General features: G+C 36.2%; 1 protein-coding gene across 3 annotated transcripts in view; it reads right to left on the bottom strand.

Annotated features, from left to right (window-relative positions):
• The window catches only part of FNIP1 (folliculin interacting protein 1), a 175,971-nt gene that overhangs the window by 72,250 nt on the left and 88,873 nt on the right, over positions 1-14,848 (bottom strand). For all 3 annotated transcript variants that reach the window (XM_069091827.1, XM_069091824.1, XM_069091826.1), the window contains exon 2: positions 3,707-3,833. In XM_069091827.1, the coding sequence (XP_068947928.1) occupies positions 3,707-3,833 (127 nt within the window). The remainder of the gene's footprint in view (positions 1-3,706; positions 3,834-14,848) is intronic.

Here is a 14,848-nt window from a genome sequence, read left to right as displayed (position 1 = left end):
AAATGAATGAATAAATGATAGGATGTTTATTAGCCTCCTCCCTCCAAAACAGGTAGACTTTAAGGCAGACCAATATTTAAGTAGAAAAAGGTAGAAAGGGAGGAGAAAGCTTCTGGATTGGAAAGCCATGTAACAGGCAAACAACTCTTTCTGGGAGTCCTACCTTTGAGTCTGTACCCAAGGGTTCTTAAAGACTGCTTATAAACTTATATAAAGAAAAGAGTCTTCTAACCTTCTTTTTGAACAATCATGCCTAAACCTGATGATATCTTAAGAATTCTCTCATATACAAATAGCTCAATCTATAAATACAAAAATATTTATTACGCATTTATTTATTATTATTTATTAAAATTATAAAAAGGAAACAGCACTGTACATTTTTTCAAATCTAAGCCATAGGCACATTTCACATTCTAGATAGTGAATCAAGACCTGCAAGTTTTAAGTCTGTCTCACATTCAAAATGTTCAACTTTAAAAAGCATATTGTTCCAAATCATGGAAATTTGCTGAATTTTTATGATACGCAAATCTGCTAACAAGGCAAAGCTTTTTGTTCTTGTGTATAGCATACATAAGAATCATCATATGATTACACAAGTAACTCACAAACTAGCTTTGCATTTTACCTTTGACACAAAAAATGTCCTGGGAGCAGCAAAGCATCATGTGATGAAGGCACACTAAATCTATTTGGCTATCATAGTTTTCAGAGAAACCACAACTCAATATTTTCAGCATCAAATGAGGCACATTATTTACTTGTGAACTAACAGCAGTCAGATCACACAGGACACAAATACACTTGGTAGCATTTTTAAAGTCTAGCTTCAAAAAGTGATGCTCTCAAAATTTTATAGTTGTTCAGTGAATACTTGAACTATTTTTGCAAAAATAACAAAATCTAATCAATTAACATATATCATATTGTAACACAAAATTTAAAAGATATAGGTTATCATATAAAAACTGAAAATACACTAAGTATATACAAATATCATTCATTCACAAGTTCAACAAAATAATGAATTTTTATAACAGCCTTCCTTCAACTGAAATACTAAAAGCATTTCTTTAAAAATTGTCTGCTTAACCAAGATAGCTGTAGTTATGCTATTCAAATACCATTCCCTGGTTTAAGTAAATTCAGTAAGCCTCAGCTATCCTTTGATAAAATTTTACTGTTCTCCCTTAGAATTTCATTATTTGCGCTAAGTGCAAAAGGTGTTCCTTTTTATCCCAAGAGCCATCTTCTAAGCTTTTGTACATTTGCTGAGACTGGTTTTTCATAATTTGTGGATTTATTAATGAAGAATTCTCATTTATAATGCAACCAGAATATTGTCCCTGGCAGAGACAAAGCAGTATAAAAGAAGAATTACAAACTCAGAAGATAAAAGAATCTAGTCTTGGCTCTATCATTTAAAAATTTTATTCTGTTCATTTAGCATGGCTTCAGAATAAACTACTATCTTATATGTATGATTATCTTCTCTACTTATTCCATTCATTCAGAAAGTACTTTTAACTGACTAACACATAAAAAAAACCCAATGCTCAGCCCAGAGGAAGAGAAAGTAGTAAATAAGGGGGCACCTAGGTGGCTCAGTGAATAGAGCACCGGCCCTGGAGTCAGGAGGACCTGAGTTCAAATCTGACCCCAGACACTTAACACTTACTAGCCATGTGACCTTGGACAAGTCATTTAACCCCAACTGCCCTGCCTTCCCCCTCCAAAAAGCAAAAAAAAAAAAAAAAAAGAAGTAAATAAGAAGCTATGCTTGACAGGATGAGCTTACAAATCTAGTATAGTACTGCTACTTAATTATTTTTATATAAATATCAAATGTAAAAGAGAAGCTAGATGTAATCATTAAAAGCTCATGAGACACATTCAAGACTGACATTTAAAATTCCCAAGATCCCTATTACTACTTTTTTCTAAGGGCCAAATTGCTTATTCTTTTGTTTTAGTACAGGAGGGATGGAACAATGCGACAAGAAAAATGAATTATAACACTTGACTTTCCATTTAATATTATGGACATTACTTTTCTAAAATTAAAGAAGAATTATTTTCAAAAGGTAGAATTCACATCCCTTCCAAATCAAACATAGTACTGATGAACAAAACAGGCAAAGTAGAATTTTTTTTTTATATATTTTCACCTGGAAAACAACTGATAATCTGAAAGATTTCAGTAGAGGAAGCCAGGTGGTATAGTGAATAGAGTGCTAGCTACATCTGGAGTCAGGAAGGCCTGGCCTTGAATTCTGCCTTAGATACTTCATACTTGTGGGACTCTGAGCAAGCCATTTAATCCCTCTCAAGTTCAGTTCCTTTTCTGTAGAATGGGGATAAGGACAGCACCCACACAGGATTGTTGTGAGGATTAAATAAAACAACACCACATATGTGCATATATATTTATATGTATGGGTATTTATGTGTTGTGTATATACGCGCAGATGAAGCTCTAATGTATATGTGTATATATACATTATGTATATCTAGATATGCAGATAAGCTTTATAGACCTTAAAGCACTATGTACATGATTAATTATTCTGTATTGTGTGAGCAGCTAGAAAAGTTTCAGCAAATGATACCAGGCTTGAGATGTTTCCTAATAACCTGATGCTCTCCAATGCCTGAGCCTTTTTACACTTTATACTTCCTGTAATCTTTGATCCAGTGACATTGGGTTCCTGGCTGTTCCATGATTCAGCTCCAGGCATTTTCTCAGGATGTTCTGAAACCCTGGAATGCTCTCCCCTCTTCATTTCTGTCTCCTGGCTTCCCTGGCTTCTTTCAAGTACCAGTTAAAATCCCACCTTCTACAGGAAGCCTTTCCCCCCAGTTCCTCTTAATTCGAGGCAGGGCCTCTGTTGATTATTTCTTATTTAGCTTATATACAGCTTGTTCGTATGTATTTGTTTCTATGTTGTTTCCCCCGTTAGACTGTGAACTCCTCAAGGGCAGGGGACTGTACTGACTTCCACATCCCTAGTACTTATCATAGTGTCTAGCACATAGCAGGCATTAAACAAATACTTAATGACTGGCTATAGATGAGATTCATTTTGAAAGATAAAAAAAGAGGCAGCTAGGTGACACAGTGGATAAGACTACCAGCCCTGAACTGAGTTTGGAAGGAAGGAAGGAAGGAAGGAAGGAAGGAAGGAAGGAAGGAAGGAAGGAAGGAAGGAAGGAAGGAAGGAAGGAAAGAAGGAAGGAAGAATGGAAGGAAGGACGGAAGGAAGGAAGGACAAACAGAAGCAAGGAAGGAGACAATAGAATTTTAATTTGGAAAGTTTAATTTAATTAAAATTGAAAATTTTCTAAACTAATGTCCCAGTTTTTTACCACTGACTCTAAATTCCAGTATGCTGATACTAGACATTAATTTGATGTCCCAAAGTGCTTTACCACTGACTTTTAAGTTCTGGAATGCAGAATTTAGAATTTTAAAAATAGAGAATAGGGGTGGCTAGGTGGCGCAGTGATTAGAGCACTGGCCCTGGAGTCAGGAAGACCTGAGTTCAACTGTGTGACCTTGGGCAAGTCACTTAACCCCAAGTGCCCCTCCAAAAAGAAGAAGAATTAAAATAGGGCATAGGTACCATCACAGTTCAGTAACTAATGAAAAATACTTTGTGTTCATTTATCCTAAATTTAATAATCAAATAGTTAACATGCTCACCGACACAGATATGTCCTCAGTTTTTCTTTTAGTACTAGAGTCGAACAAGACGTTCCTCCCTCTTCTTTCACAATCCTGATACACGATTAGTCGAATCTGGCTTGGATCAAACTCCGACAAAGGCCAACTTCAATGAAAAACAAAAATCCATTAGGCCTTGTATTTTATCAAGTACTCTATATAATTATACTCTAAGTAAACACTTAGACAGCTCAAATGTTCCATATTCTTTGACTATTTATAAAAAGTGTCTCTCTTCAGTTACATAGCTGAAGAGTAATATACCATTTTAAATGAGAATACATTTAATAATGGCACACACAAGTTTTTTTTAATTTTTTAAAATATTTTGTTTTCAAATTACATGAAAACCAATTTTTAACATTTGTTTTTTAAAATTTTGAGTTCTAGATTCTTTCCCACCCTTCCTCTCCTCCCCCATCATTGAGAAAGCAAACCATTTGATATATGCAGTGATGTATAACATATTTCCATATTAGTAAGGTTGGTATACAAGCTTTTTGTTATAGGTAGGTGCTACAGTAGCTAAAGCATTGCATCCAGAAGCAGGAGGACCTGAGTTCAAATTCTGCTCAGGCATTTACCACCACCACCACCACTACTAGTGTATGACTCTAGGCAAGTCATTTGTACTCCCTGCCACAGTTTTCTCATCTGTAAAATGGAAACAATAAAACTATCTATTTCCTAGAGTAGTTGTGAGGATAAAATGAGGTATTTGTAAATAACTTCACAAACTTTAAAGTGCTGTGTGAATGCTAACTATTATTATTACATCCGTCATAACCTTAGACCTAAATGCAACTAAGGAGGAATCAGTATTATTAACATAAGTGGACAAAATGTATAATTTATGATATATAAATATATAATGAAACATCACTAAAACAACATTCTTTAATAATGATAATTTGGCAGTTAAATCTATCAAGGACTGAAGAAACTGAGAATGTTTAGCCTAGAGAAGAGATGATAATTTAGAGGGACCATATTTGCAGACTATAAATAAGTATGAATAAATGAAGGAAAAACATTTATTATGTGCATAATATGTACAAAACACAGTCTTAAATGTTGGCGATATAAGTAGAAAGGTAACAGTCTCTCTATTCAAGGAGGTCACAGTCTGATAAGCATAAATAAAACAGTAAGTTTTAGCTACAACTCATATAGAAAGGCCTAGTACAGCTGCATAGCATATAGTAGTGCTTCTTTAAAGTCTCTCCCATTAATAAAATCAAATCTATTTCTTTTTAAAATATTAATTCTGAACTTAAATACCAAATAAAACAAAAATTTGCACAAGGTGGACAGAAAAAGAGGTGAAATGAAGCACGGCTATTATACAGAGCTTGTTTTGGTAGTTATATAATAAATGTAACGCGGTTTTCAAAGCTGTACTGCTTCTTCTTCCTTTTTAGATGTAATTTTTATTGATATCTTTAGATTTTTAAAATCACCTAATTTCACCTAACTCCTCCCAGAGAGCCATCCCATAAACAGATTTTTTTAAAGGAAAAAACAATAACAATAACAATACATCAAAAAAAAAAAAAATAACACCACATCTGTGAATCTCCAGTGGCAGAAAGCTATTAAGGTTGGGGCCACTAGGTGGTGCAGTGAATAGAGCATGGCCTGGGAGTCAGGAGGACCTCAGTTCAAATCTGGCCTCAGACACTTAACACTTACTAGCCGTATGACCTTGGGCAAATCACTTAACTCCAACTGCCTTGCCTTTTCCCCCCAAAATAAAATGGATAGAGAAGGAAAAATCATTGGATTATCTGAATGTCATGACTGAAAAAGAGTCTAAATATCATATTCCAAGAAATCTTAAAAGAAAATCCACTCAAATCTCTTAGATACAGAGTATCTAAGTAGAAAACAAATAATCTGCCAGTTGTCTCCTAAAAGAAACTCCAAAATGAAAAACCCAAGGAATAAGACACCCAAAATTTAGAGCTTCCAGGTCTTAGAAAATATAATGCAAAAGGCATACCTCTGAGAAATTGTGGGGTCAGTTCCTGATCACCGCAATAAAGCAAATGTTGCAATAAAGCCACAGGAGGTTTTTTGGTTTTCCAATGCATATAAAGGTTATGTTTACACTAAACTGTAGTCCATTAAGTGTGCAATAATATCTACCAATAAGAGGCCAGCTAGGGAGCACAGTGGATAAAGGGCTGGGCCTGGAATTGGGAAGACATATCCTTCTGAGTTCAAATCCAGCTTCAGACACATACTAGTTGTATGATCCTAGGTAAGTCATTTAAACCTGGCTGTCTCAGCTCCTTATTTATAAAATGAATTAGAGAAGGAAATGGCAAACCGCACCAGCATCTTTCCCAAGACCTCTAAAAGGGATCGCAAAGAGTTGGACATGATTAAAAAATGCTTAAAGAGCCCAGTAACAGAGAGGTGATATATATGTCCAATGCAGAATTTTTTTGCACACTATAGCCACTTAGAAGTTATTGTGGAAAATGATGTAACGTGTTGGTTTAAGTTTAGTTTTTTCTGGAATGCTTTACAATTTTGAAGAAGGATGGCTGTCCTATTTCCTCAATTGGAAGTTCTGGGAAGAACTGAACAATGGGCTACTAGAGCTCAAAGGATGTTTTAGGAAGGAGGCCTCAAGCATTTAGGGAATTTCCAGAGTTAGAAGGCAGATGAGACTTGGTAACAGTATGGAGAAATAATTTTTTTTGTCTTTTTTTTTTTCCAGAGGGAGGAAGGCAATTGGGGTTAAGTGACTTGCCCAAGGTCACACAACTAGTAAGTATTAAGTGTCTGAGGCTGGATTTGAACTCAAGTTCTTCTGACTCCAGGGCTGGTGCTCTACTCACTGTGCCACCTAACTGGCCCAAGAATTAAATTTTTAAAAAATAAATTGTGGAATTGATTGAAGAACACAGAACAATCACTGAGGTCCCAAGATAATAGAGCAGGGTAGTGACTGCCTCCAATATTCCTCCCAGGTTTGTATAGGATACACGCCTTCTCATCCTATACAATCCTAGCTCATGTCTTTCCATAAAGTATCTACACAGTGGTCTGGTGGCCTTTTTACTGCTTCACAGAAACCTGTAGAAGACTTGGGCTGTCCATCTGCTATACTTCACTCCTGCTTCATGAAACATCCTCTACATTTCATCATCAATTATGTTTTCCATGTTATTTACAACTGGATGTCCAGAGACACTGGCTCCTCAAGTTTGGGGGGAACTAAAACACTAAGCTCTGGATATTTCCTTGGTCTCGACAGAGCAACCCTGGCTACTGGCTGAAGAGCAAATAAAACTTCACCTCAACCCTCTATATCTGGCTGGCCCCAAACAGAGCTTTATGCTGACAGCCGTCTTTGAAGTCACACAAACCTGCTCTTCCCTGAAAACTGTATCTGTTCCCATTCCCCAGCACTAGATGACTCCTTCGTAACCTGTGACACTGGGCTAGCCAGGAGAATTAGGCACAATTTCAGCTCCTTATTCAACACCTTCCACACACGCTCTCTTCCTTGGAAGTTCACTCAATCTAGATATAATATTCTATCCAGATTCTTATACTTATTATCTACCAGCTCCAGGTCTCTCCCCCTTATTTCAAGAAGCTCAGAATTCAGTCTCTCCCCAAACCCTGCCCTTTTAACTTTGAAACTTCAATTTATTTGATTGAAGTAACTTAAAATACCCTTACTTCTTGGTTTGTCAAACTCCTATGACCTACATCTTCATTCCACAACAATCACTCACAGTGGACTGTCTCTTACCATCATCAATCACTTAACTGCTAAATATCAAGTCTTTTTTCAGTCCTTAACCTTGACCTCCATCTACAACTTTTGATGCAACTGACTAGTCCCTTCTCCTAGAAACTCGTATCTTCCTCAGCTTTTTGTTACTTTCTCCAGGTAGCCCCCTACCAGCAGGATGGGATCCTCCCCAGTTTCCTTAATTGAATTATCATCCATATCTCCTCTTCTATAAAACCCCTCCCAGAGGCTCATTAGTCCCAGATCCTTTTTTTCTTTTCTGATACTGCTTTCAGTAATCTTATCAGCTCATCAGCATTATTCAAATGCCTCTCAAATCTAGTTATCTAGCCACAATTTCTCCCCGTAGAGCTCCAGTCCCTTATCATCAAGGGCCTTTCAATCATCTCCACCATGATATAAGCATCTTAAACTCAAGAGTCCAAAACTCATTTCCTCACAAAACATCTACATTCTCTAAATTACCATATTAAGGTCATCACCATCTTTCTAGTCCCTGATATTGACAACTTCATTGTCACTCCTAGCTCTCCTCATTTCCCATATTAAATAAGCATGCTTTCTTGTCACATACCTATACAATTCTTGAATCTATATCCCTTTTTCTCCACAATCTAGTTCAGAGGATCTTAATTTGAGGGCCATTAATTTGTTTAAAATATTTTTTGATAACTACTTCAACATAATTAATTTCCTCTGTAATTCTTTTTTTAATTTTATGTATTTGAAAATATTATTCTGAGAAAGGGTCCACATGCTTCACCACACTTCCAAAGAGGTCCATGACACACTCAAAAAAGTAAAACTCCTGTCCCTAGGTTAGATAATTAGTTCAGTTTTATACAAGTTTGAAATGCTATGTTATTGTTCAGTTGTATCCAACTCTTCATGACCTCATGGACCACAGCACATCAATGCTGTCCATGGGGTTTTCTTGGCAAAGATACTAGAGTGGTTTGCCATTTTCTTCTTCAATGGATTAAGGCAAACAAATGACTGACTCAGGGTCACAGAGCTATTAAGTGTCTGAGGCTAAATTTGAACTTAGGTCTTCTTGACTCCAAGCCTACTGTTCTATCCACTAAACCACCCAGATGTCCCATATGCCTACAGGATACCTCATTTGAAATGTATAGTAAATAGTAAATTAGGGCTGGAAACATACACCATAGAGTTAAGCACAGAGATGATAAATATATCTTTCTGAGCTGATGAGGTCATTATAGATGCTTATCAAAAACAGAGAAGAAAGCCTAGGCCACAGTTAAGGGTACACCCACAGGGAAGGGGTCCTTATCACCTTAACCTCGACTACTGCAATAGCCTTTAGGCTGATCTCCTTGTCTCATACCCTCAAATAATAACAACAACATCTAAACAGTGCTTTTAAGGGCAGAAAGCATTTTATACATTTTATCAAACCCCCTAACTTCTTAGTTCATTAAATTCCTCAACTACCATGTTCTACATCCTTAACAGAACTCAGTTACTCACCTGTGTGTGTGTGTGTGTGTGTGTGTGTGCGCGCGCATGTATAGGCTAGAAGAGGTGTAAGTATATTTGTAGGCCAAGATGATCAACAGACAAAGGAAGAGATAGGGTTAAAGGCACAGGTGGCAAGGTTATCAAAGTAAAGGAAGATGATGATTTCATCCTCTGATGACCCTGCTTGAGACTCAGATAAGTAATAGTAGAAGTAAGGAAATTTAAGGATGAAGAGAGGACATTATTGAAATGGCTGACCATTAGGTAAAGATTAGATATGGAGAAAAGTGAGTCATGGTTTGGGAGAAGTCAGGTGGATGAAAGGAATGAAGTTCACAATTAGGATGCTATTTGGTAGGAATGAGTGAATAGGAGATGCAGAAGGGCAGGGGATTATAGTCAGAAAGGGGTATTTGAGAGGTCAAGATCTCTGAAAGGGTATAGTTCTGAATAATAATGATGATGTCTATAGTGTTATCATTCACCTAGATAGCAGATGTAGAGTAAAAATGAGAGTCACAGAGCCTGATGAATTCAAGTAACTCGAGAAAAGAGTGTTAGAAAGGCTAGTAATTTGAATATTAAAGTGCCCATGAGTAAGATGGCCTAACAAAAGAGAAACAATTACATGCAACAATTCTGTAATATAAAAAAACATAGCAAAAAAAGGCAAAATATTTATTTCAGAGTATCGTAAAATTACCTGAAGGCTGAATTATTTTCAAATTTAACTATAGGTATGAAAACTGTATAATGAATCACTTATAACTACTTTTAAGCTTCTGCAAATTATATTTATAGTTTATTCCAGCTTATCTGTTCTACATGTTTTTCATGTTAACACCTTACGTTAACAGAAACAGCCATGCTGGAACAGACACCCCCTCCACAAGCCGATCAGCACTGTGTCCTTAAAAAGACCACATAAATTCTCATCATATGTGTCACTGTGCAGCAGGAAGGAAATGTACTTTGGAACTAAGTTGAACTTTGAATTATATTTTGGAAGCATAAAGGTAGTCAGTTTCAAAATCTATAACTAAACACTTGATGGTATTTCTCTCCTTATTTTACCTTTATAATGCTGTCTCAATTTCCACCTCCAATAATGGTTTTGATAAACAATCAACCTTTTGTTTTCTGAGCAGTCATCCCTCTATTCTTTCATTGTGAGATATTCTGGCAAACACCATCTAAAGGGGCTCTTTCTAGAATTTTTTGATTCCATCTTTATCAGTTTAACTATCAATACCACACATAAACTCAATCTATGTTCAAGGAATTTCAAAAGTTTCTTGCAATAAAAAATACTCATCCCCACACCCACACATCTTTGAATTGCTCCATCCCCGACTTTCTAAATGGTTATTTCTTTTAGCAGCCAGAAGCAATAAAAATAAAAGTATAAAAAACCGACAGTTTATTTTAGTATCTTCTTCATTTTCATTTTAAGCCTATAAGTAGCAATACTGTCTTATTTTGTGATACAAAACCCACAACATGTTTGTTTCTACTGAAGTTCTACTTCAATACCTTACTGTGGAATGATGGTGACCATAGGTTAGTAGTTTACTGCTGTTATCTTTTGGATTTTACATTACTGTGATTTTCCCTTAACCCTCCCCCTACCCCCAGCATTGTAACAAAGAACATTTAAGGAAAGTCAGTCAACATTGCAAGAGTATGACATATGTATCACATTCTGTAACACTAATCCCAGTCTTCCTACCAAGAGCAGAAAGGTGTTTCCTTAATCAGTTTTCTAGGACCAAGATTGTGGATTAAAATTCATCTGAGTGGGCTGTTTAAAAAAAAACATTAAAAAGTATTATCATTAAATATGCTGTTTTCATTTCTGCTTTCTTCAGTTTGTATCATTTCATACAAATCTTTCTAATTTCCTGAATTTCTTCTCTTTGCTTCTTCTTTTGGTGCAGTAATGGCTTATAACATTAATAGTCATGTTATGATTTATTCAGTCCAATGGATAGGAACGTGTTCTGTTTCCAGGGTGCTGTTGTTTTTTGTTTTGTTTGTTTTTTTGCTACCACAAAGACTGATGTTATGATTATTTTGCTAGAGGTAAGACTTCTATCACTTATGTCTTTGAAACTATATGGTTCATTAGGGATTGCTGGGTCAAGGAGTAGAACCATTTTATTGACTTTTTTTGAATAATTCTAAAATAATTTTTAGAATGGTTGGAACAATCCACAATTTCATCAATGGCATATTAGTGCATCTGTCCTCCCACAGTCTTAACACTGACTTTTTATTATCATTTTTGTCAATTTGATGAAAAGAGGTAATTGTGTTAAGAGACAAGACTTGAATTCAGGTCTTAATGACTCTAAAGCTAGTCTTATATGCAATATACCATGCTGTCTTTTATGACTCTGAGTTCTTGAATCCTTGTGCTAGCAAACCACATAAGCTCTGGCAGATCCATCAAGGTTCAAGTTTGAGCCTGGTAATAAACTGCATGACTAGTATCTAAGAAAGGCTCATGACCATATTGGTCATATGATGACCAGTATTTCAGTCAGGCACAGCATCTCAAAGACTATTAAAGTCTATTAAAGGGAAGCCATCTCTATCTGTGTCACACAAGGCAGCTAAACTGATGAAATCCTGAATTCAGTGAAGTAGTAATATTCTGAAGGTTTTAATAGTGGTAATGTTTAGAGTAGTAATTGCTTAAAAAGGTAGGCAGCTGTGATGTAGTGGAAAATACACATTTTGGGGTCTACACGTCTAGAATTAGCTGTGTGAACATAATAACTTTCCCCAGTCTCATTCTCTTCATCCATGGAATGGGGAAAAAAAAAACATTTTAATGTTTATTTTTTTAAAAAGCAATTGGGGTTAAGTAACTTGCTCAAGGTTACATGGCCAGTTATTTCTGGGTGCGGTGCTAAGTATCTGAGCCTGGATTCGATCCCCAGGTCATCCCGACACTGGGGCCGGTGCTCTTACTCGCTGAGCCACCTGGCCACCCCTTTCAATGTTTATTTCATAGGGCTATTTTTAAGGACAAGATACCACACATACATACACACATTTTTGCAAACTATAAGGTACTACAGAAATGTCAGCTGCTATGATTATCACGATTAATACCATTATTTATTCATTACTAGCATACAGGTAGATGAGTTAACCCTTTAGTTTATACACAAATACACACACACACACACACACACTTGAAAATACAGATGGCTAAAATCTGCTCCAATGGAAATGGTACCTACACTGATAAGATTACAAAGTTAATCTCTGCAACTTCCACCCCTTCATTGCTCTAGTTGCACTCTCCAAGGTCACTTCCATCTCTAGATCTATGATTTTTGATCCTGGGGTTAAAGCACAAGTCTAATCTCTTTACCATAACAATCCTTCAAAACAGCAATTGTTTTTTATAACTAGTATCTCTGATAAAGACCTCATTTCTAAAATAAATAGAGAACTGAGTCAGATTTACAAGAATACAAATCATTCCCCAATTGATAAATGGTCAAAGGTTATGAACAGGCAATTTTCAGAGGAAGAAAGTAAAGCTATCTAAGTGATATGGAAAAATGCTCTAAATCACTTTTGTTTAGAGAGATGCAAATCAAAACAGCTCTGAGGTACCACACCACATCTATCAGATCGGCTAACATAAAACAGGAAAATGATAAATGTTGGAGAAAATGTGGTAAAGGTGGAACACTAATTCATTGTTGGTGGAACTGTAAGCTGATTCACTCATTCTGGAGAGCAATTTGGAACTATGTACAAAGGGCTATAAAAATGTGCATAAAACCTGTTGGCCCAGCAACACCACTTTTAGGGCTATATCCCAAAGAAATGATAAAAATGGGAAAAGGACCCACACGTACAAAAATATTTATGGCAGCTCTTTTGGTAGTGGCCAAGAACTAGAAATTGAGGGGATGCCCATGAACTGGGGAATGGTTGAACAAATTGTGGTATATGAATGTAACAAAATACTACTGTGCTGTAAAAAATGAACAGGTAGACTTCAGAAAAACCTGGAACGACTGATATGAAATGATGCTGAGTGTGAACTGAACCAGGAGAATAATATAATAACAGCTTAACACTTTTCTCAGCAATGCAAAGACCTACAACATTCCAAAGGACTTATGATGGAAAATGCCATGTCTGAATGCAGAGCAAAGCAGACTATTTTCTTCATTTTGCTTGTTTTTTTCTTTCTCATGGTTTTTCCCATTCATTATAACTTTTCTATATAACATGACTAATGTGAAAATAAATTTAATAGGAATGTATATGTAGAGCCTATATAAGATTGCATGCCATCTTAGGGAGAGAGGGGGGAAGGATGGGCAGGAAATTTAAAACTTATGGAAGTGAATCCTGAAAACTAAAAATAAATAAACTAATTTAAAAAAAAACAGCTATTATGCATTCTACAGGTCTTCTGTTCTCCAGGTAAATAGCCCTAGTTTCTTCAACTGATTCTCACATGGGTCTTCACTATCTAGAACAGTGGTCAACAAAGCATGTGGCCTGCTGCCTGTTTCTGTATGGCCCTTGGACTAAGAATGATTTTGACACTCTTAGTGAATCATGTAAAAATAGGTGGTAAGACAGATTTGGCCCATAGTTCTCTGACTCTCACTTTAGAACATTCTACTCCGGATTTTTTCCAGCTTGTCAATGTTCTTCCTAAAATGTAGTACCAATAATTGAATAGAATACTAGAGGTGTGGTCTGACTAGTCAGAATATTAGATTATCACCTTTCATCTATTATCACATATCATCACCAACACACAAGGCTTCTTAATAGCAACTAATATTATATTGGCTTTTTACTTTTTTGGGCTATAATGTTGCATTGTTGATACTTATTGAGAGTTTAGTCCACTAAAACTTTCAGGTTTTTTCTAGACAAACTTTAATCTAGTATTGTCTTCTCCATAGAAAATATTTAAATTGACTTTCTGAATCCAAGTTTTAGATTTAACATTTATTTCTATTAAATTTCACCTTATTAGATTCAGGTTATGATTCTGAGAGGCACTGCACAATAGTGGATGGAAAACCAGCTTAAAAAGCCAGGAACACATGGTTTTGTCCTGCTTCTGACACATTCCTGTTGCATGATTCTGGGTTAAGTATCTTAATGTCTCACTGTCCTAGATCAAAGGTATCAACTGAACTGCCAAATTCATAACACTCATAATGCCTTTAACTAGATTAAAATGTAAGTAGAAAATATTAAACAAATTTTTTAAAAATGACAAAACATAGGTAATGTTAAAACTGAATCAATATGCAGAAGCATACTCAGAAAACCACATATTAACATTATGTAAATTTCATCATATTATTACTTATTTTGTTAAACATTTCCCAATTACATTTCAGTCTGGTTTGAGCTGCACTCTGGAGTGCTGTGGGCCACATGTAGCCTGAGGGGTGCATGCTTAACACCTCCTTTTCAAAGAATTCTTTTAAGACTCTATTGCAGGGGCGGCCAGGTAGCACAGCGAGTAAGAGCACCGGCTCCAGTGTTGAGAAGACCTGGAGATCGAATCTGGGGCTCAGATACTTAGCACCCACCCAGAAACACCTGGCCGTGTAACCTTGAGCAAGTTACTTAACCCCAATTGCTTAGGGGCAGCCAGGTGGCTCAGCAAGTAAGAGCACCGGCTCCAGTGTCGGGATGACCTGGATCAAATCCAGGCTCAGATACTCAGCACCACACCCAGAAATAATAACTGGCTGTGTAACCTTGAGCAAGTTACTTAACCCCAATTGCTTAAAAAAAAAAAGGAAAAAAAAAGACTCTATTGCAGATAAGGTGCTAGTCTATTGTGGTAGGAGTCT

The sequence above is a fragment of the Petaurus breviceps genome, unplaced genomic scaffold (genome assembly GCF_028583685.1).
Source record: "Petaurus breviceps papuanus isolate PSGF00001 unplaced genomic scaffold, PetGlider_PUasm1.0 189, whole genome shotgun sequence".
NCBI lineage: Eukaryota > Metazoa > Chordata > Mammalia > Diprotodontia > Petauridae > Petaurus > Petaurus breviceps.
The sequence above is the reverse complement of the archived record's forward strand: the minus strand, read 5'-3'. Positions and strand labels throughout refer to the sequence as shown.